Raw genomic sequence first — 19,673 nt, forward strand, 5'->3', positions numbered from 1 at the left:
GCACATGCACACTGTGGCAAAATCATGGCTTATTTTGTGCAACTACACAGCAGATCTAGTCTAGAGTGTTTAAATGTTATTCTGATGGTAATTTTAAAAGGCAGTGGAAAAATCGATGCAAAACCAGCTGCTGCAAGCTAGGTCTACCCCTCTCACACGATGCTTCCAAGCTGGGAGGGCGAAGGCTAACACAAGCTTCCTCCAAGAATCACACAAGGATTGCATCTTTCCAAACTGCCTCTAATGCGACGTCAGTGGGCGGCTCTACATGCTAGCAGGAGAACACTAACTGCCAATTCGCTAACATTGGCCATATATTCGCTAGCATTGGCCAGCAATGTGGGGAGTGATAGGGGGAGAGGGAGGGTCATCCAGAGAGAGTGAGGACATTTATGCTCTCGTGGACTTCTCTATGCATAAAGTGCAAGAAAACCATAACTGAAGCATTTTGACAAACCACTGTCAGTAAACATAACAGAAGGCGTATGTCAACAACATCCAAAATGCTGCCTACTTCTCTGGGACTGAGCTCATCTGAAATGGACTGGTGGGCACAGTGGGAACATGCATTATGGTCTGACAAGTCAACCTTTTCAGACTGTTTATAAAAATAACAGACACTGTCTTCTCCCAGCCAAGGAACCAAAAGGGCCACCCAGATTGTTAACAGTGTAAAGTTTAAAAGCGAGCATCTCTCATGATAAGGGGGTGTATTAGTTGGTACATCTATGAAAGCACCATTTACACTAAAATCGATACATTTTGGAGCAACTTATGCTGCCTTCTAGATGCTGTGGTCCCAACTTTTTTGGAATGTGTTGCAGGCATCAAATTTGGACCATATATTGACATATTAATAACCAAGAGCTCATGTGATAAAACATTAAATACTGTGTTTAAGAAATACTGTGATTTATCAGTTTAATACCAGCCAAACAGAATTTCTAATCACTGCGTACAGTTTTGTTATTACTGTTCCAGCTGTTTTGGAATTGAGCTTTGTATCAGTTCAGTACTGGCAGCCTTTATCAAATGTATTTAAAACATGAAACAAAATGCTTTTCTTTTTATCAGATGAGACGAAGCCAATCATATTGAACATCTACTCTCTTTTAAGCCACTGCGTCATGATTATTTGGAGAACTTTAGGCAAAGATTAGCATCGATTCTGCATCTGGCACTGTTTCCACTTTAGTCAATACATGCGATCACTCTGCTCCCCAGGGTGGACGTCCTGTTGAACTAGCGATCATTTCTGGCTGACTAAACGCTGTAGTTAATATTGGCACGTGTGTTGGTGTCACCAGAGCAGAGCGGAAAGGGCAGACATTTAATGGAGTGCGCTCCACTGTGTGTTGTATACAGACAGGAATGACCTACAACACAACCTTAGGGAGAACCTGAAACCTCGGCTTGAGTTTCTCTCGACCTATCACACGTAGACGGACAGCAGAGGAGAAAGGGAACTGTACTGGCTCACAGCATCCTTTAGTTATATTCTAGGCTGTCACAAGCACTTGACTAAGCTTAAAAATAAATATTTATTAAAAGAATGTTCTTAAAGAATCTTTAGTCATTAGCTTGCCGTTCATCTGTCCATGCTTCACCCACAAATGAGTCCTTTCATAGCAACTGTCCTGAAGTCAGAAATGCTTTATGGAAATCTTACTCAACCTAATGAGAAACCAGAGCAATCTCGGTTTAGATTCACTACAGCGTGGAAACTAATTTGCCACCATGCTAACGTTGGCTTTATTACATGAATCTGATCCATCCGAAAAGCACAGAATTCAAAATAAAATTGTAATTACTTGTGAAATTATTTCACAAAAGCCAAGTATGCTACAATTAGGCTCACACAGCAGGTAAAAGTGGCGCAAATTCAATCTTTTTCTTTATATGTGACACAGATGTGTATCTGTGTGTCAGTGTGAACAGCAAAAAACACACTGAATCTGACATTTTCAATTCCAATCTGAGACGTTTTCATTTGTGGTACTGAAATCCGACGTGTATCCGATATGCGGCAATGCGACTCAGTCTGAACAGCCAGACTGTAGTTCATGCGACTTTTACGTCAATCCAACTCCACATTCGTCATAATTCTGCGCTGCTGAGACTTCATAAACATTTAGGCTGATGATTTACCGCAACCGCTCCATGTTTGAACGTGGCCGCAGAACACTTAAAAGTCTGCAAGTGAAGTTTAAAGAATCCGAGGACACAAACCAAAGAAGTGACCGCGCCCTTTTTATGGTGAGCTCGAACACATGCTGGGTGATGAGCCCAGCTGTCAGTCAATGAAGCTTCATGATGGCTCCTGGGATGCTGGCGAAGATGAAACTGAACCCTCCGGGAGTGACTGGCGTTCGTTGGCAGTCGTAATTGTTTACCTTTGGATGAGCCACGTGAAGCGACGTGAAGCACTGTTCTTTTGTGCATGCAGGTCAGTTTAGGAGCTGATCTGTTTAGACTGATGTCACATACAGGTCACATTTAAACGATATTGTGAACAACCAAAAACAAAATCGGATTTGGTGAGAAAATCAGATTTGGGCCACTTTTACCTGCTGTGTGAACGTAGCCTTAGTCATTAGGTTCAATGAGATTTTTGCCAGGGTTTTTTAAAGCTTGTCCGACCTAGCAGCATTAGCAATGAACGTATCTGTGGGCAGAGTATGGATGGGTCAGACGGTACGATGATGCATATTTCAAATTTTATATGTTTTTATGTTGGCAATGAAAATAACGCTACTGGATCGATGGCAGTACGCAGCTATGGAAAGTAATAATGCACTGAAATTTGAAAATTCTTCGTCGAGCTTTTGCAAACGACTGTACATTTTTAAAAGCTTTCTTATTTATTGCTTTCCAAGAAAGTCTATTCTTCGAAAGGCTCTGCATGGTTTGTTCTTGTTAAAATCCATTGCTTTACATGATTATCACTGTGTACATCACTTGATTACTAATAGAACTGTTAGCAACAGCCCTAGTTCCTATTCCTATTCCTAGAAGAGCTCCAAAAGCCATATGCAGACGTGTAATAATTAGGAGATGGAAAAGATAAGAACAAAAAGCCTCTGCTTTTCATTTGCGCCATCAAAGGGGAGCCTGTATGTGTTGTGCCAGGTGTGCTGCAGTGGCAATAATGGTGCTGTATATCAGAGACATCTGGCTTATAGTCTCAACATCAGATGAGCTTATCTGCATATAATACAACACTGATTGATAACAAACAAGGAAAGCGATGATGGAGCATCCTACCTTGGAGCTGTCGTCATGGGAGCGCTGGTAGCGTTTCCAGCGGCACCCATAGATCCCGGTCAGGCAGGACAAACACAGCTGTCTCTCGTAGACCTGTAAGGGTTGGTGTTTCACCATGCTCCTTCACGCTCAGCCCAGCACCAATCTGCTCGCATCCCACTCGGTATCACGAAGCCTGCGGACAAACCAGCACATATGGTAGGCGGCATGGAAAGCGTCAAATCCAGGCACTGGTCCATATTTAACTAACTTCTTGGAGTGAATGCACTGATTGTGGATCACATCTTGTCTTTTATGGCCTAAAGAACATAAGTCCACAAAACCTCATATGTCAAAGAAGACGAAAAAAACATGTTCTTAACGTCTGTTACTTTCACAAACAAAATCTTTACTCTTCACACTTTCCAGAAGTCCATTCGTCAGGAGATGTTCACACAATGTAAACTGCAGTTGGTGTTTTCAAATGTTGTAAACAAAAGCAAAATTAAAAAGCCATAGATTAAATGGAACTGCAAGACCTGGTAGACCACCAAAACTGTTCCCATCAGATAAACAGCACTTAAAGCTTTAAACGTGGAGAGAGAGAAGAAAAACAAGCCCATCTTTCCACTGTGAGAAGAAAACACAATGCTATGGGTCTGAAAGGATGAGTAGCTGTCAAGAAGCTCTTACTGGGAACAGAAATTGACGAAAAAGATGACAACTGAAGGTTTTATGTACTGATTAGTCTAAATTCATAATTGGGATTAACTGAATTGCGACGACCAACTTCTAAGACTAACCTTTGGATATGTGGAAAACATCTCTGCAGTTTTCTTTGAAAAACTGCCTTTTGAACAGAATGGAAGCTGTAATAAAGGTAATAGGGTGGGCACACATACTGAAACATATTTAGTTGTGTAATTTTCTGTCAAATATATGTTTTCAGTGTTTATTCTGGTGCTGAGAAATAAATGTCATGTAAATCATGGAATATTTGATTCAAATGAAATAATTTAAAGGGTCCTTTTTTTAAAGTTCAGGAGTTAAAAGAGTTACACTAAATGCAGTAAATAAATTAATACATTATTTATTGTAATCATACTAAGAATTGTTTGTTCAAACAATGTAGTTAACAAAAGGCTATGGTTATGCAAACATGAGAATCAAAGATTATTCCGTGAACAGCACAATGGTTTTTAATATCCCTGTCACACAGACTTCAGCTGATGTGTGAGGTCATATGTTTAGATATCTCAGCCAAGCAGAATTAGAATTTGCCATTCTAAGATACACTTAAGTGCTCATTTAACTGCTTCATTTAAAGACACTGAACAGCCAAGTAATCATAAATTAAAGCACAGAAATACATAAACTAAGAAAAGTAGGCAAAAATAGCTGTGACTGTAAACAACTTTGACAAAAGTCAAAGAAAGTTTAATGTGAGCTGGCATGTCAGGAGGAGGCACAGTAAATGAACGCATGTTACTGTGTAAACAGCACTGGCAGCGTCTCTAATGTCTCTGATAATGAAGATCGTGAGTGACGCAGGTGAGCACCAGGCCTATCTGTGGAAATCAGTGCTGAATTTCAGTTTGTCAGTCTACCCGTCCGTTCACCTTCCCTTCTCTAATTCACGTCATTGCGCCAAAAAACCTCTGCATTGCACACAACCTCTCCATCAGATCCTGGAAGTGGCAGAATAAGAGACAGGCTAGACTTTCTCTTGCTCCAGGTCTACTTTTAGGTCACTCAGACTTGCCAATGTGGTTTAGAGCACAGTATGACTTGCTGTGAACAACATATGCCGCCTTTTAGACAATGTCTTTTTAAGGAACGTCCATGCTTATGTTAACACGACAACGCCAAGCCACATTCTGCACGTTTTTGCTGCATCATAAGAGAGTGCAGGTGCTAGACTGGCTTACCTGCAGTCCAGACCTGTCTTCCACTGAAAATGTAAATTAGTAAAGCTCAAAATCTGGCAAGTAGGCCCTATGCAACTGCACAGCTCAGCTGAAGACTTGTACAACAGGAGAATGGCAAAAAAAGCCAACTTTATATCAGTCCCTAAATGATTGTTCAGTGCTGTTTAACTCTTTGAAATCACAGACTTATTACATATTAATGCTTATTATTCAGTAACTACAGGGACTTCAATGCAAACTGGTTGAGCTATTCTTTGGTTACAAGTGTGTAATAAAACTTTGGGCCCACTGGTGGCCATTTAACGGGTTAAAGCAAACAGTGGCAACATAGTGGTAAACATGCTCCCATCCCAACTATTTGGAACATGTTGTAGGCATCAAATTTGGAATGAGCATATATTTACAAAAAAACAATGAAGTTTATATGGTAAAATATTAAATATTGCGTTTTTGCGCCACTTTCAACTTAATACAGGTCAGAACTTGCAGTTCTGTTTTATTAGCATTTCACATACCGTCCCAACTTTTTGGAACTGGTGTAATTTTTGGAAAGGCGTAACTCTTTTGAGGAACAGGAGGGCAAATGGAAGGAATATCACCGCTCAATAAACCCTCAGGAAGTGCTTAATATTAGTACTGCCCTTCCAAAGATCGCATGTGATGCATCTCCACTACAGTGGGGAACTGATGTGAAAACAACAGATGTTGCACTGAATTCAGAGGGGGGCTTCGAGTGAACACAGCAAATGATGGTCATTAAAGAGGCAACACAGGCCACGTCCCGCACTGATGACCTCATCAGGCATTGGCCCCGGCTCGTGCTGACAGGAGGTCACAGCAGGCGATCATTAGCATGCTAAATACACACTCGCTCGCTCGCTCTCTCACACATATACACACAGGCAGCCAGTGTGAAGGTCTCACTTAGTCACTTCCTGTCATTAGGCTAGATTAGAGGTCTGTGAGGAGGTGTGATCCAGCGCTGTCATTAGCATCCCACAGTGTGCAGCTCACGAGCCCCGCAGCACCACCGAGATCACGGCACAGCCAGCCTGGTTAACGTACACAGAGCTGAAAAAAGTCAAGGACCACCATTCTTTTCTGTACGAGCTAAGCGTTTTTTCAGCATCGGGAAGCAAAAACAGGAAAAGTATGTGTGTGTATATCTCAGTTTTTAGTGTTTAGTGTGCCACTCTTTGCCTTTTTTACAGCTTCCATTCTTTTCAAAAGACTTGCTTTTAGTTTTTCAAAAAAATCTGCATGGATATTTTTTCCACACCTCCAAAGTTCAGTCTTAGAAGTTGGTTGCATTTTCTGCTTCTCATGATGCAAATAATCACAATTACAAATTTAATCAGTCCATAAAACCTTACTCCACATCCAGGATGCCCAGGTTTTAGGGTATATTTTAGTACAAAGTAGGGCTGGGCGATAAAATGATAACAATAATTATCGCGATATAACTTTCCTCGACAGAAATATGAGAAATGTTTGATAAATGTTTGATAGACCATTCTCGCACTTTTGCGTTCTAGCGACAGCCCTGGTGGTGTTTTCTACTGCAAGGAAAGCGACACTACTCTGCTTTCGCCTTGAGAGGGCGCACTTCTGAGTTTTTCGACATGATTAGAGAGGGAGGGGGCGACGAGGAAAATGAGTCGCCAAATATACTTTGTCGATGTTTGATATGTGGGGTTAGACATTCCCTGTTTGAGTGGAGCGATCGGCGATTTGTTCTCCTTTGACCAAGTGTGAGTGACGAGATAAGTGGTGTAACTGTACTGTCCTAAAGTGAACTCACCTCTTTCCTAACATCCTAACCAGCTTTAGCAGCGTTAAATCACGTCTGCTCCTCACAACTACAGCGCTGTTACAGCGCTCGGACAGTCGTATTTTAGTGCATTCCTAAGCAACAAGTAAAAAGACAGGGGTTCATGCAAATTACAGCCCGCTTTAAACAAAAGTAAAATGAAAATGCTGTATGTGTGGCAGTGGAGAGTGAGAGAATGGTAGCTTCCCAGGCCTGCTGTTTTTAGCAGCTGGCTAACTTGAAGCAGCGCTCTGTCACTCGCACAGCACAGCCAAATTGATGTTATTGTAGATTAAACAAGACAAAAAAGCACTGATTTCAGTTTAAACGTTCCTAAAAGGAAGATGTTTGTCTAGTGCGAGAAAATCACCCTGCTGTTAAAGCTTTTGCACAGCGAGCGTCAGATATATCGCAGTTTTTTCACCCTTCAAAATACTACGACAGCACAGAGAAATCATAATGCCTGCTTGCTTGTGTTTGAATTGTGTGATCCATCACTGACGTACTGAACCAGCAAATGTTTGCTGTTGGTATTAAGCTGATGTTGTTGAAAAACTACCCAGTTTAGCACTTGTAACCAGATAGCCTAGCACTCGTCATCAGAGAGCTAAAAACAAACAATCTTTTCTTTCAAATTATGTATATTATTGTATGAATATTAAAATCGCAGCCATGCTGTGCCAGCTGGTAAAAACAGCTAATTTTCTCCCGCTCTCCCATGACAGATTGTGAAACGTTCTACTGTTTGGCGAGCGTTTATCATGTTCTGACCATAAAGACTAGTTTAAAACAGTAATTAACCTCTCAGGAGCAAAAATCAGCCTTCAAACTTAAAAGAAATAATGATTTGACATCTATCATTATAATTATCGACTGATATGATTTTTTTTTAGCGTGATAACATTTTTGGCCTTATCACCCAGCCCTAGTACAAAAGTCCACATACAATACTGTGCAAAAGTCAGAGATCTTTTAATCTATTTAATTTCCAGTCAAAACTGCCATTATGTACAAGTTATTCATTTCAGCATCAGAAGAAAAGCAGAAAACAAACATACAAATATTACACAAAAGCCTCAACAACTAAATACAATGTCCAATTCTTGCTAACTGTACCCACCTTTTGGCTTTACAGCTTCCATTCTCTTTGAGAGACACTTTTTCAAAGCAATCTGCAGAGAAATGCATCTAAAGTGCCCACATATCTTTTCATGTTTTTCATGGTCATTTGGATCTATTTTGCTTTGGGTCTTCAGACACCTGCAGAGTTGTATATCTGCAGTATTACAGCTTACCTACCAATATGGCGACGTGGTCTTCTTAATGACCCAATTGAATACTATGATAATTTGATGTAGAAAAATGATATAAAAAAACGAAAGTGAAGGCTTTGATGGATGTGTACTGGTACCAGTACAGTAATCTAGATAAGGTTCAATGGGTTGAGAGGAATTTTCGGGAAATATTTATGGAAAAGATTTGGGTGACTATTGACCTCTAGTGTTTGTTAGCAACATAGCTCCAGCGATAAGCTAAAGAAGCAAAATTTGAACACCAAACATGTCTTGCCTGATCATCTACATCTGGGGTAAGTGGAAAATTGTGTACATTTGAGTTCGATTTTTTGCTGAACCATTTCTTTAAGATGCTCAGCACTCATTAAGGCTACCTGTATGGATAAAAAGCCACCTTGACTATATTAAGATTTCAAACGCCTTTAAAAAACAGGTGAACCTCTGTAACATGGTTAAAGCAGTCCTAAGCACACCTTGCTGTGCTGAGACAATCCAAAAGCTCCTTCCATCTCTAAGCATGTTCTCCAGCATTCTTGGCAGCAAAATAAAGAACCAATGTGAATACATCAATGAGCAAAAGTGCAGCTTGAAGTCTTCGGAGCTCGATGAATTATTCAGCTCACGACTCATGAAATATCGGTTGTCTTGGGAACATAAATTATCTTGGCTAGAAGAACTTCCCCCACTGGTGGTGAGGCTCCGGCTTTGGCATTCTCCCATGCGTTTCACCACCTCCTTTCAAAATGCACATCAAAACATTTGATCCAGGGCTACCATTATTGGTGATATTAGTAATTAAGAAATCAGAATTTTAACCCTTTCAACTTCTGTGTCTCCCTCTATAAACTACATTCACTTCATACACATTAGTTTTATGACAGTTACTGAATAATATGTCTTAGCATTAAAGCACCCATTTCAGGGAAAACCAAATTTTCATCACTTTTTTTAAATAAGAGTTGTAGTATGTAAACAACGTCTCAGTGGCTCATTTTAAAATCACTGTGTCTGTGATGTCACGGAAACAAATGTATTGACATACATCCACTTATTCAGTCTAAAGCAGTTTGGCCCCACCCATTCACTCTGAAGTTATAAGGAGTGTTTCAGCCTGGACTTCTTTTTGAATGAGGCACAACACAGGGCAGCCAATAAAAACAGAGCTCATTTACATACATCGCTCTTAAAGACAGATTTACAAAAACAGACTTTTTAATTCTATGGATAAAAAGAGGTTGGAAAATGGTTGCATAAAAATGAATTATCAATGCTTTTGGTACATAAACTGGCAAAAACATTATAAGATCATACATGATGAAAAAATAAAATATAAAAAAAATGTAGGAATAATACTGAATAATAAGCCTAGGGGTCAAAGGGGCTAAAGAGTTAAACAATGAAAAATCATGCATAGCCTTTTAAAGATTCCGACATTTTTATACTCTTTAATACTAATATTCCAAAATACTGGAAAAAAAAGATAAACAAGGCCTTTAAGGTTCCAGCGGCATAATTTTATATTTACATTTTCACCATGCTAATGGCCTAATCACTGCAAACTTATCATCGCAGATTAATCAAGCAGATAAATATCAAATGATAATTTTAATTTTAATGGATCTAATTTGACCTATCAGAAAGGGGCTGCCTGCACACTCTCCTCATTAACGGTATTTCTCAGAGTGCATGTGAGCCAGTCTACTGTATGCACATGACTCATAATAAAATCACAGGATTTGCTGTACTGAGGCCTGGAGCTCAGTTATAAGCCTTGTTAATAATAGAATAATGAATTGGCCCATACAGACAGTGGAATGAGCATGTTAATGAATCATTAGCACGTTCGAGTCTCTGAATAGCTGAGAACGGCCTCGCTCTTTGAAGCTCTTCAGACTCTTATGAGTCAGTTTTCCCCATAAGATCACCATCTGCTTCCTTAATGGTTTATAAAGATCTATCTAAGGCAAAATTAGGCATCCTGCTCAAAAGGCTGGCAATATTTGATCAAAAGCAAAAATCATTCATACAGTTCCCCACAGCGAAGGGAAATATGTATGTGTACCAGCAATTAGAAGCCTGACTGATTTGAAAACTTTGAGGTAGATATCAATTCTGATTATAAGTAGCTAAAAATTCCACTGATAACTGATAATATTGCCCAATTAGGCCAAAGCCAGTAACAGAGTCTTCTTATTCAGGTAAACTTATGGAAAAATAACCAGCTAAGCTGCGATTTTTTATTAACCACAAAGGTTATTTTATGTGCATAGCATAAATAATATTGATGATACTAATGATAACAACAACAACAATAACTAGAGGGGGAAAAGTTCATGAACCAATATTAAGCTGGCTTGACAGAGCCATTGCTATGCTATCCCAGGTGGTTGCTAAGGTGTTGCTATTCTATTGCTTTGGTATCCCAAGCAGTTGCGAACATGTTGCTAGGCTATGCAGTTACTAGGCTGTTGCAATGGTATCCCAGGTGGTAGCCAAGCTGTTGTTAGGTGGTTGCGATACCATCCTTGGTGGTTGCTAAGGTATTGTCAGGTGGTAGCAAATGAGTTGCTAGGCCGTTGGTGTGCTATTTCTAGTGGTTGCTAAGTTGTTACTAGGCTTTTGCAATAGTATATATCAGGGAGCTAAGATGTTGTTAGGTGGTTGCAATGTTATCCCAGGTGGTATCTAAGGTACTGTTAGGTGGTTGCTATGTTACCCCAGGTAAATGTTGAACTGTTGCGAGGCTATTGCTATGGTATTCACAGTGGTTGCTAAGGTGTGTTGTATATATATTTGTGCTAGTATGCATGTGAGTCTGTGTGTAATGTATATGAGGGGCAGTGTGATGTCCTTTGTGGCAGTTTGTGGCAGTTAGATTTGAAAAATCATGTTTGAATGAACAAACCGTGCATGCAACTGGTCCCACTGGTATTTCTGAGGTGGTTTCTAACACTGAAGCATGTGGAAGCAAACTATTGACATGTACTCAAGCGCACGGTTAACCATTTGAGGTGCCTGTACTCGAATACTAAAATGACTAATCGGGTATTTGCTTAGTTTTATCATGGAAAGATGGAAAAAATATAGAACAGTTCAGTGAAGCGCTGACTGTATGTTTGACCAATTCAGTAAAAAGTGGTGAGTTTATTCGTACTGGCAAGTATGTATTTTACGCTTTGCTACTACAACACATGTGGCCCAACTGGGACATGGTTTAGCCCTATCATCAGGAGATCATGGGTTCGAATCCCACTGATAATCACTAAATCACTAATTATTACCATGTTATCAGCCATATTTTCACTGATACCTATAAGACAGGCTGTCTAGCAGAAGGTTCTGTTTTACGCTGTTATCTCTCATGACTGTGTTTTAACCTCACACCTTCTAAACAAACATCCCTGTCCGAGTAAGATAACATTGACCATTTGGCTCTATTGGTGCTTCTGAAAAACACCCACCCCTGCACAAACAAAGACATTCACATGTCACACGTAGATCTGCTTTGTTAGTTAGATGGCCTTGATATTTGCATCTCCTGAAGAGTTTTGGACAAACATATTCAAACGAGTTGAAGCAAGTTACATTTCTCCATTTCTCTCAAGGCCTCAGTGTCAAAACAAGCAGATAAAATCTGGCCAAAACAAAAGTAAAGCCCATGGAGAAAATCACTGAGAACCTGAAAGAGGTACTAATCAAAGACACTAATTAAGTTCATCACTAACCTGTGATTTGAGGGAGTTTATGTGTAAGAACGCTATATTTCACTTAAATGCTGTATCATCAAATAAGCTAAATCCTGTCATTCTGTGCTCAGTGCTGGGCGATATGTCACCCACACTGATATAACAGTACTGGTGTCACAATAATACTGATCTTACTTTTAGCAAAACAAAAAACAATGTAATGAGTGTCATTTGCTAGATTGTCCTAAAGGAACGGTTCAATAAAAACTAAACAAAGTTTAACAATGAGCCTACAAGGCTAATGTGGCTAACAACCACTAGAAGTCAGTAGTAATATTGAAAGATGAATCGTTTCTAAATCAAAATCACAATTTGAAACTTTTTCAAACTGCAAGACCTGCAGGTTCTTATTACAGCCTGCATTATCAACACTGTTGTCCTAAGTGTTTAATGGGGAAATTTAACCTAATAACACTGAACTCGTGAACTGTCTGTAGTATAGTTAGACCAATCAGAAGCAACCAAACATCCATGTGCTGTGACATCACAACCACAACTAACTGGCCGTTACCACGTTCAGCCTCAAGTCAGAAATAATGTACACACCCAGGGGTCTATCTTTAATTTATGGAAAATAATTTTAATTTAAAAACAATATTTTTGCAATTTTGTATTTTGTCCAAATCATTTAGCCCTGGTCAGTATTCAGCCAGCTCTTCATTGAGGTCATGCAGACTTCTCAGTGTGGTTTATTCCAACTCCCCTTCACATGCACACATTATGCAGGTATATAGACGCTGCAGGTTACGCCCATTTTTATATTCATAAATAACAATCTTAAATTTTCAAACTAAAGATAAACATTTAGAAATAAAAACAACATGATGCAACTTTAATAAAGACCTGCATGCATTTTGAGTGAGTTAAGAGAAGTTTTGGGCATGTATCTACAGAGAGAATTTGGGTGACTATTGACTTCTAGTGTTTGTTAGTAACATTAGCCTTGTAGCTCCAGGACTAAACTAAAGAAGCAACATTTGGACACCAAACATGTCTTGGCTGATCAACCACATCTGGGATGGGGGAAAATTGTGTACATTTGATTTTTCACCAAACCGCTCCTTTAAAAGAGGAAAACAGTCCAATGTTGTAAGATATCCTTTCAGCACAGAGCAGCAGTTCTCAGGAAGAGTTCATTCACTTTATTAATGCAAATTTAAACACCAGGATGGGAAATCATAAAGCTATAAGAGGTCATTATAAAAATAGGCATCTTTGGAAACAACCACATCATTTCCACTGGAAATATTCCGTAATGTTGCAATGTTACATGTAAACACTGAAGTGTCCACTTACTGTGGAGGGTGAGGCCAAATACTTCCTGGACAAGTGCAAGCCACCCTGACCCCAAAAACATTAACACAGCTTCTCATAAAGCCATTAACATCAACACAGCTCCTCATTACTCATACAGCATACCAAAACAAAGCAATGCCCTCCTACCTGCATCGTGACAGACTCACTTCAGACACGGTGGACTGATGTGCGGGAGCGTGCTCGTATCCGGCAGCTGTGCGCTCTCTCAGCTGTGTTTGTGTACGGCTCCCTGATCCAGCCTGTTTCCATGACACTGCACTCTCTATGAGCTTTTTCAAATTCACAAAGGCAGGAACAGTGGGAGCAGGCCTGTTTTCAGAGGGTCACCTGCATGGGGTTTTGCTGACAGGTCAGCAGCACTCAACACAACCTTTACAACTACATGTCGGTGACTTCATCATTAAAGGGGCGGCCCATGGCCTGACCCACTTTTGGGCCAAAGAACTTTCACTAGCCTGTCACTCTATATAACCCATATAAAAGCGCATGGTCCTTAAGTCCTTATCACATCCTGCTTCACGGAAATACAGGGGTCTTCCACTGACGTTTCAAAGTGTCTGCATAATTAAATGGTTGAGATGTAAACAAAGTCATTCAGAGTTACTTGATGTGAAGTGCTCCATTCCAGAGAAATGTATTGTGACAGAACTGTTTACAATGGTGGTGATAGGAACCAGACGTCTGAAGTTTTTGATGCCTCTAAAAGCTCCCTCACAGAAAGTTATTACATGAAATTTTTGCAAATACATTGATGTCTGAAACATTGTTTCATGATAGTTTTGAGATATAACACAGTTTTGATAAAACAGTTGTAAATAAAGTGGAAAAAACTATTTTTTGAGTACTATTTTTCCTTGCATATACCTCTCTGCCCTGAACAGATTCTAAAAAATATTTTACCCCTATATCTTATGTCAAAACTACCATAACACAATGTATCCGTGTATTCACCACCATTTCATGTAATAACTTCCAGCTTTTGGAGACAGTAAACTCTTCAGACGTCTGGTTCCTATCACCAACACTGTGAACAATTGTGACCCAGTAAGTTCCTTAGTGTCCCATAAGGAAACAGTGTTAAACCCTAATCGGTACAGTGAGTGGATCACAATAAGGCTGGTTAATGTGGTTCACATGGTAACATGCTGGGCTTTTCGTGTGATGGAGGTTCTGCATTTCTAATCATCATTAACCTATAGATGAGCATCCACCATTCACAAAGACACCCGACCTTCAAGACGCCGTCAGCTTGCACGGCTCGGTAAGCCAATTCATTGTTTCATCCTGACGGGAACTCAAAAGCCCTTGGGATAGATTTCAGCGAGCCCAAGGAGCAGGAGCGCTGCAATCGAGAGGCTGGCAGAGGGCCAGAACGGCAGTCGGGCCCTTGCAGGAAGAAAGGGGCTAAACAGGCCTCCTTACAGGAGAGAGAGGGGGTTTAAATAGAGTTCACTCTGCAGTCCAATTCTGCTGTCTTCATCTTAAGGACAATGCAGACTGAAAGGGCCTGACTGATATGAAAATGTCACCCATTTGATATTGATTTCAAGTTAAAAATAATAGCTAAAAATACTGATAACAGATAATGCCTTCTTTGTAGTAGGTTTTTTTCCTGATGCCAATAATATAGTCTCTATCGTCAGACACCAATATTTTTCTTAAAAAAAAACAAACTAAGCTTTAAGTTTAGTTATTTTTAATTACACCACTATAAATTGGTGATATTGTTTGTGGTGGGCTGAGGGACAAACAGACAAAATAGTTTCCAAATGTAGATGGTAGGTAGGTTTCGTTTTGAGTTATTAAATATGCATTGTATAATAAACCAGATACACCAATACCACTTTTTCCCTTCTTTTTTCCTTTCCCTTCTGACATCAATGCCTGATCCTCAAGTATCTGCTGATACTGAGCACCAATACCGACTCTGTCTAAGGTCTAAGCTAACAAGCCTGTAAATCCTGATATTTACACAATTCCAGTTCTTTTTGAAATTTGAAAACGCCTATGGTCCTTTACAATGTGGCAATGTGATGAATGGACAGATGGAAAGGCTCCACAATTACTTGGAAAAAAAATCTTGTTCCATTAACCTCAATTCAAAGTTAAGAAAGTTTTTTTTCCTTCTCCTGTAAAATTACCATTTCAGAGATACAAGGTTTTGTGCATAACAGGCTGATACGCTAAAGGCTAAACCTATGGGAAAGGCTGTGGTTACCCCCAAGAGACTGGCTGTTCTTTCCATACATCTCTATAATGCTCAATAACAACCTGGATTAACATTAACTCACACTGTAACTGACTCCACTGCAGAAGATGAGGATTACTGAAATAGCCTGACTCAGCCAGGTAGCTAAAAGGGCTCCTATTACTGTGTCTTACACTGTTTGTACGCTGCTTTACCTGGCTTATCTGTGGCTTAGCAGCGAAATTAACATCTTAGGAAAAATTCCAACTGGTATATCACCCACTACCATTGCCTTCACTACAAATACTGGCATAACCGATTCTTGTCATGAGCATTTCTACTGCTGATGATAAACCACCACCACTGATATGTCGCTTGCTTTATATTAAGTTCCATCTATTGGCGTCCATGTGCACATTACTCAGTAGTCACTTGTGCATGTCATAATTGCTTTACGATATTTGTACTCTCCATTGTACTCTTTAGAGCCAGTGTCGGTGCTGACACTGATACATTACTCTATATTTTGCTATTAAAATACTATAAAAACGGCATTTTAAAAGGAAAATAAGTTATATATAGCAAAAATTGTGTTTGTTCTGATATGGGGCGAGAGGGTGGGGCTAAGGTAATTTGCTGGTAGGCCAAATCAAACGTGCTCTTGGGCCAACTTTGGGCAGCTCTGCCACGAAATGTACAGAATAATGATGCAAAAATTTTATGGTCAAAAAATAAGCAGAACTCAACAGCTTAGTTAAACAGTGCTTTACTGAGTGATACTTTGACTTGTAAATTTTCAAATATTGTCAGTTCTTAATTGTCAAATTTCCTAAAAAGCCCATATCATGGAAAATTTTTAAATAAGAATTTGGCGTAGCATGCAGCCTTTCAGTTTCAAAACATATCTTATATGCCTACATGTCCCATAAATGGAAACCAACCTTCAAAAACATTCCATTTTGAATTCATTGCTTTTGTGATGTCACAAAAACCAAAACACATATGAAAGTTTAGCGCTGCCCAATCACACTGAAGTTATAAGGAGTGTGCCAACCTTGACTGCTTTTTGAAAGAGGCACAATGCAGGTCAGTCAGTCAGAACAGAGCTCATTTACATATGAGTCTTAAAGGCACATCAACAAAATATGTTCATAGAGAGGTCGGAAACTGCGCATGTAAAAATGAATTACGTACATAAAAATGCACACGTCATAAGTGGACCTCTGCGAAAAAAAAAATATTCAAGAAAAGTGCACAGTCATGTGCAAAAGTTTGTGCGCCCCTGGAGAGATTTTATATTTTGTGGACTTTCTAAGTGAAAATTAGTTAACAAATCCTCTACAGAGAAGATAATTCTGCATGCACAATTTTAACATGGAATAAAGGATTAAATTTCGCTTCTGCAAAAGTTTAGATTCTGATTTTTTTTCCAACATGCTAAACTCAAATAAGCAGCAATTGTGCATTAAAATGTGCAGAGGTATTTTTAAAAAATAGTTTGCAGAAAAATGGCATATTTAAGTTCACTCCTTGTAAATGAAGTGTTAACTTATTTTTATTCACAAAATTAACAAAAAATGTACTTTGACCAAACTTTTGTATTGTATCATTTTTGTAACTTTGTCTAGTTATTGTTCGAAATGGCTTCACGTTCCTAAATTTGTCTTAAATAAGATTTAAAGAGATATTATTGGTTCCTTATCAGTGGGATTTTGAAAGACGCCAGTAAAACCAACCATAATATTTGCTATACGATATACATCGGTTGGGCGCTGATACAGACACAGATAAAACACACAAAGGCAAATACCAGTAGGATATAGGTCCTGATGGACGACTGCTGTTGACTCATCTCTGCTCAAGCAGATCCTCCTTCCAGAAAAGGTTGAAAGAGGATCTGCTTGAAAATGCGATGCTTCCCTCCGCCAGTGAAACACGACACTTTCTGTTATGATGACGTCCAGGAAGGGAAGGTTGAACAGATTCCAAGGTCGTTTTGTTGAAGTTATCAAACCATGATTGTGTATTAAAGCCTCAGGCCTTGTTTGCCTAAAACTAAAGAAAACACCCCCAGAAGGAACCTCTTTCATCTTTATGATAACCTTATCTGAAAGCTGAAACAATGTGGATGTTATTGTGTTTAATGCCTGATACATCAGACCTAGTGAATGTGTATCACATGGCAGTGGGAGGGGTCAAATTAAAGGGGAATTCCACTTATTTTCCAAATTTCCTGCATAATTAAATGGTTAAGATGTAAATGAAGTCATTCAGCGTGGCGTCTGAATAGTTTAATGCTCCTAAACGCTCCCTCACATATATAATCACAGAGAAATAATTACGAATATGCTGCCTGATGCCTGAGACATTGTTTTACGATAGTTTTGAGATAAAGTTTTGGCCTAAAACAGATTAAAAAATACATTTATGGTGGAGAGATACACGTAGACCACTAAAAACCAGTCCCATCCTCCCAAAAACATATTTTTTTTCAAATGTATCACTATTACCATCATCAATATTACATCTAAAAACTCAGAAGTCACATGTAGGTTCACTGGTCAATTTGGATAGTATATACAATGGCTATATTTGCGTTGTAGAGATTGTGACATCTGGCTGCTATCACCACCACTAAGGTTTCTAAATTCCAGTAAGTTTTTCTACAATTAATCATTTTACATTAAAACAACTCTGAGTGACTTTGTTTACGTCTTAAACATTTAATTACGTAGAAATCGACAAAAAAAACTGTTGGAATTCCCCTTAGTAGTTGATATATTAGTTAAAGTAATCACATAATTTATGCTGATTATGTCCTATATCAGGGGTGTCCAATCTTACCCGCAAAAGGCCTGCATGGCTAACGTTTTCATTCCAAACAAGCAGAAGCACAACTGATTCCACTTCTTTAATCAACAGGTTTCGTTCAAACAACTGATCACGTGATCTCCCACAGCCACACCGGCTCTTTGCAGATAGGATTGGACGCCCCTGTCCTACAGAGCATACACTACACAGCACTACAAAACTACTAAGTTCCTAATTACTGAGCTCAGGTGTTTCAGCCACACTGATTGCTGACAGGTGTATAAAATCATGCAACACATTCATCACAGACAAACCCTGGCAATAAAACGGGTTGTACTGATGAGCTCAGTGACTTTAAACGTGGCACTGTCATATGATGCCACCTTTGCCACAAGTCAGAAATTTCTGCCCTGCTAGATCTGCCGCAGTCAACTGTAAGTGCTATAAGTGCCAATTGCTGAAGCATGTAAATATCGCCAATCCTCTGTTGCATCCCTCACTACAGAGTTCCAAACTGCCTCTGGAAGCAACATAAGCACAAGAACTGTGTGTTGGGAGCTTCATGAAATGGGTTTCCATGGCCGAGCAGCTGCACACAAGCCTAAGATCACTATGCACAATGCCAAGCACTGGCTGGAGTGGTGTCAAGTACGCCACCACTGGACTCTGGAGCAGTGGAAACATGTTCTCTGTAGTGAATCAAGCTTAACTAACTGGCAGTCTGATGGACAAATCTGGGTTTGGTGGAGGCCAGGAGAACGCAACCCACCACAATGAAAAGTGCTAAGAGTAAAGTTTGGTGGAGGGCGCTGGGCCTCTTTTGAGGGTTTGAGCTCAGCCCTTTTGTTCCTGTGATAGTTAATGTTAATGCTACAGCACCAAAGACATTTTAGACAATTATATGCTTCAAACTTCGTGGTAACAGTTTCGGGAAAGCCCATTCCTGTTCCAGCATGACTGTGTCCCTGACAAGTTGGGTATGGAGGAACTCCAGTAGCCTGCACAGAGCCCTGACCTCAACTCCAGTGAACATCTTTGGGAAGGGCTGGGAAGTCGATTATGAGCCAGTCCTTCTCGTCCAGACCTCACAAATGTTCTCTTGGCTGAATGGGCACAAATTCCCAGATACTCACCCCAAAATCTTTTGAAAAGCCTTCTGAGAAGAGTGGATGCTGTTATAGCTGAAAAATGAGCCCAACTCCTTATTAATGCTCATGGTTTTAGAATGGAATGTCCAACAAGCTTGTATAAATGTGACGGTCAGGTGTCCACATACTTTTGGCCATATAGTGTACTTCACACTGATAATCCACTCTTTAACCTGAATGATCTGTC

General features: G+C 39.6%; 1 protein-coding gene across 1 annotated transcript in view; it reads right to left on the reverse strand.

The window, feature by feature from the left end:
* The window catches only part of gdpd5a (glycerophosphodiester phosphodiesterase domain containing 5a), a 64,538-nt gene that overhangs the window by 34,441 nt on the left and 10,424 nt on the right, over nt 1-19,673 (reverse strand). The window contains exon 2 of the mRNA XM_036595404.1: nt 3,265-3,439. Coding sequence (XP_036451297.1) covers nt 3,265-3,381 — 117 coding nt within the window. The 5' untranslated portion in view covers nt 3,382-3,439. The remainder of the gene's footprint in view (nt 1-3,264; nt 3,440-19,673) is intronic.

This window comes from Colossoma macropomum, unplaced genomic scaffold, assembly GCF_904425465.1.
Source record: "Colossoma macropomum unplaced genomic scaffold, Colossoma_macropomum, whole genome shotgun sequence".
In the NCBI taxonomy this organism is placed as follows: domain Eukaryota; kingdom Metazoa; phylum Chordata; class Actinopteri; order Characiformes; family Serrasalmidae; genus Colossoma; species Colossoma macropomum.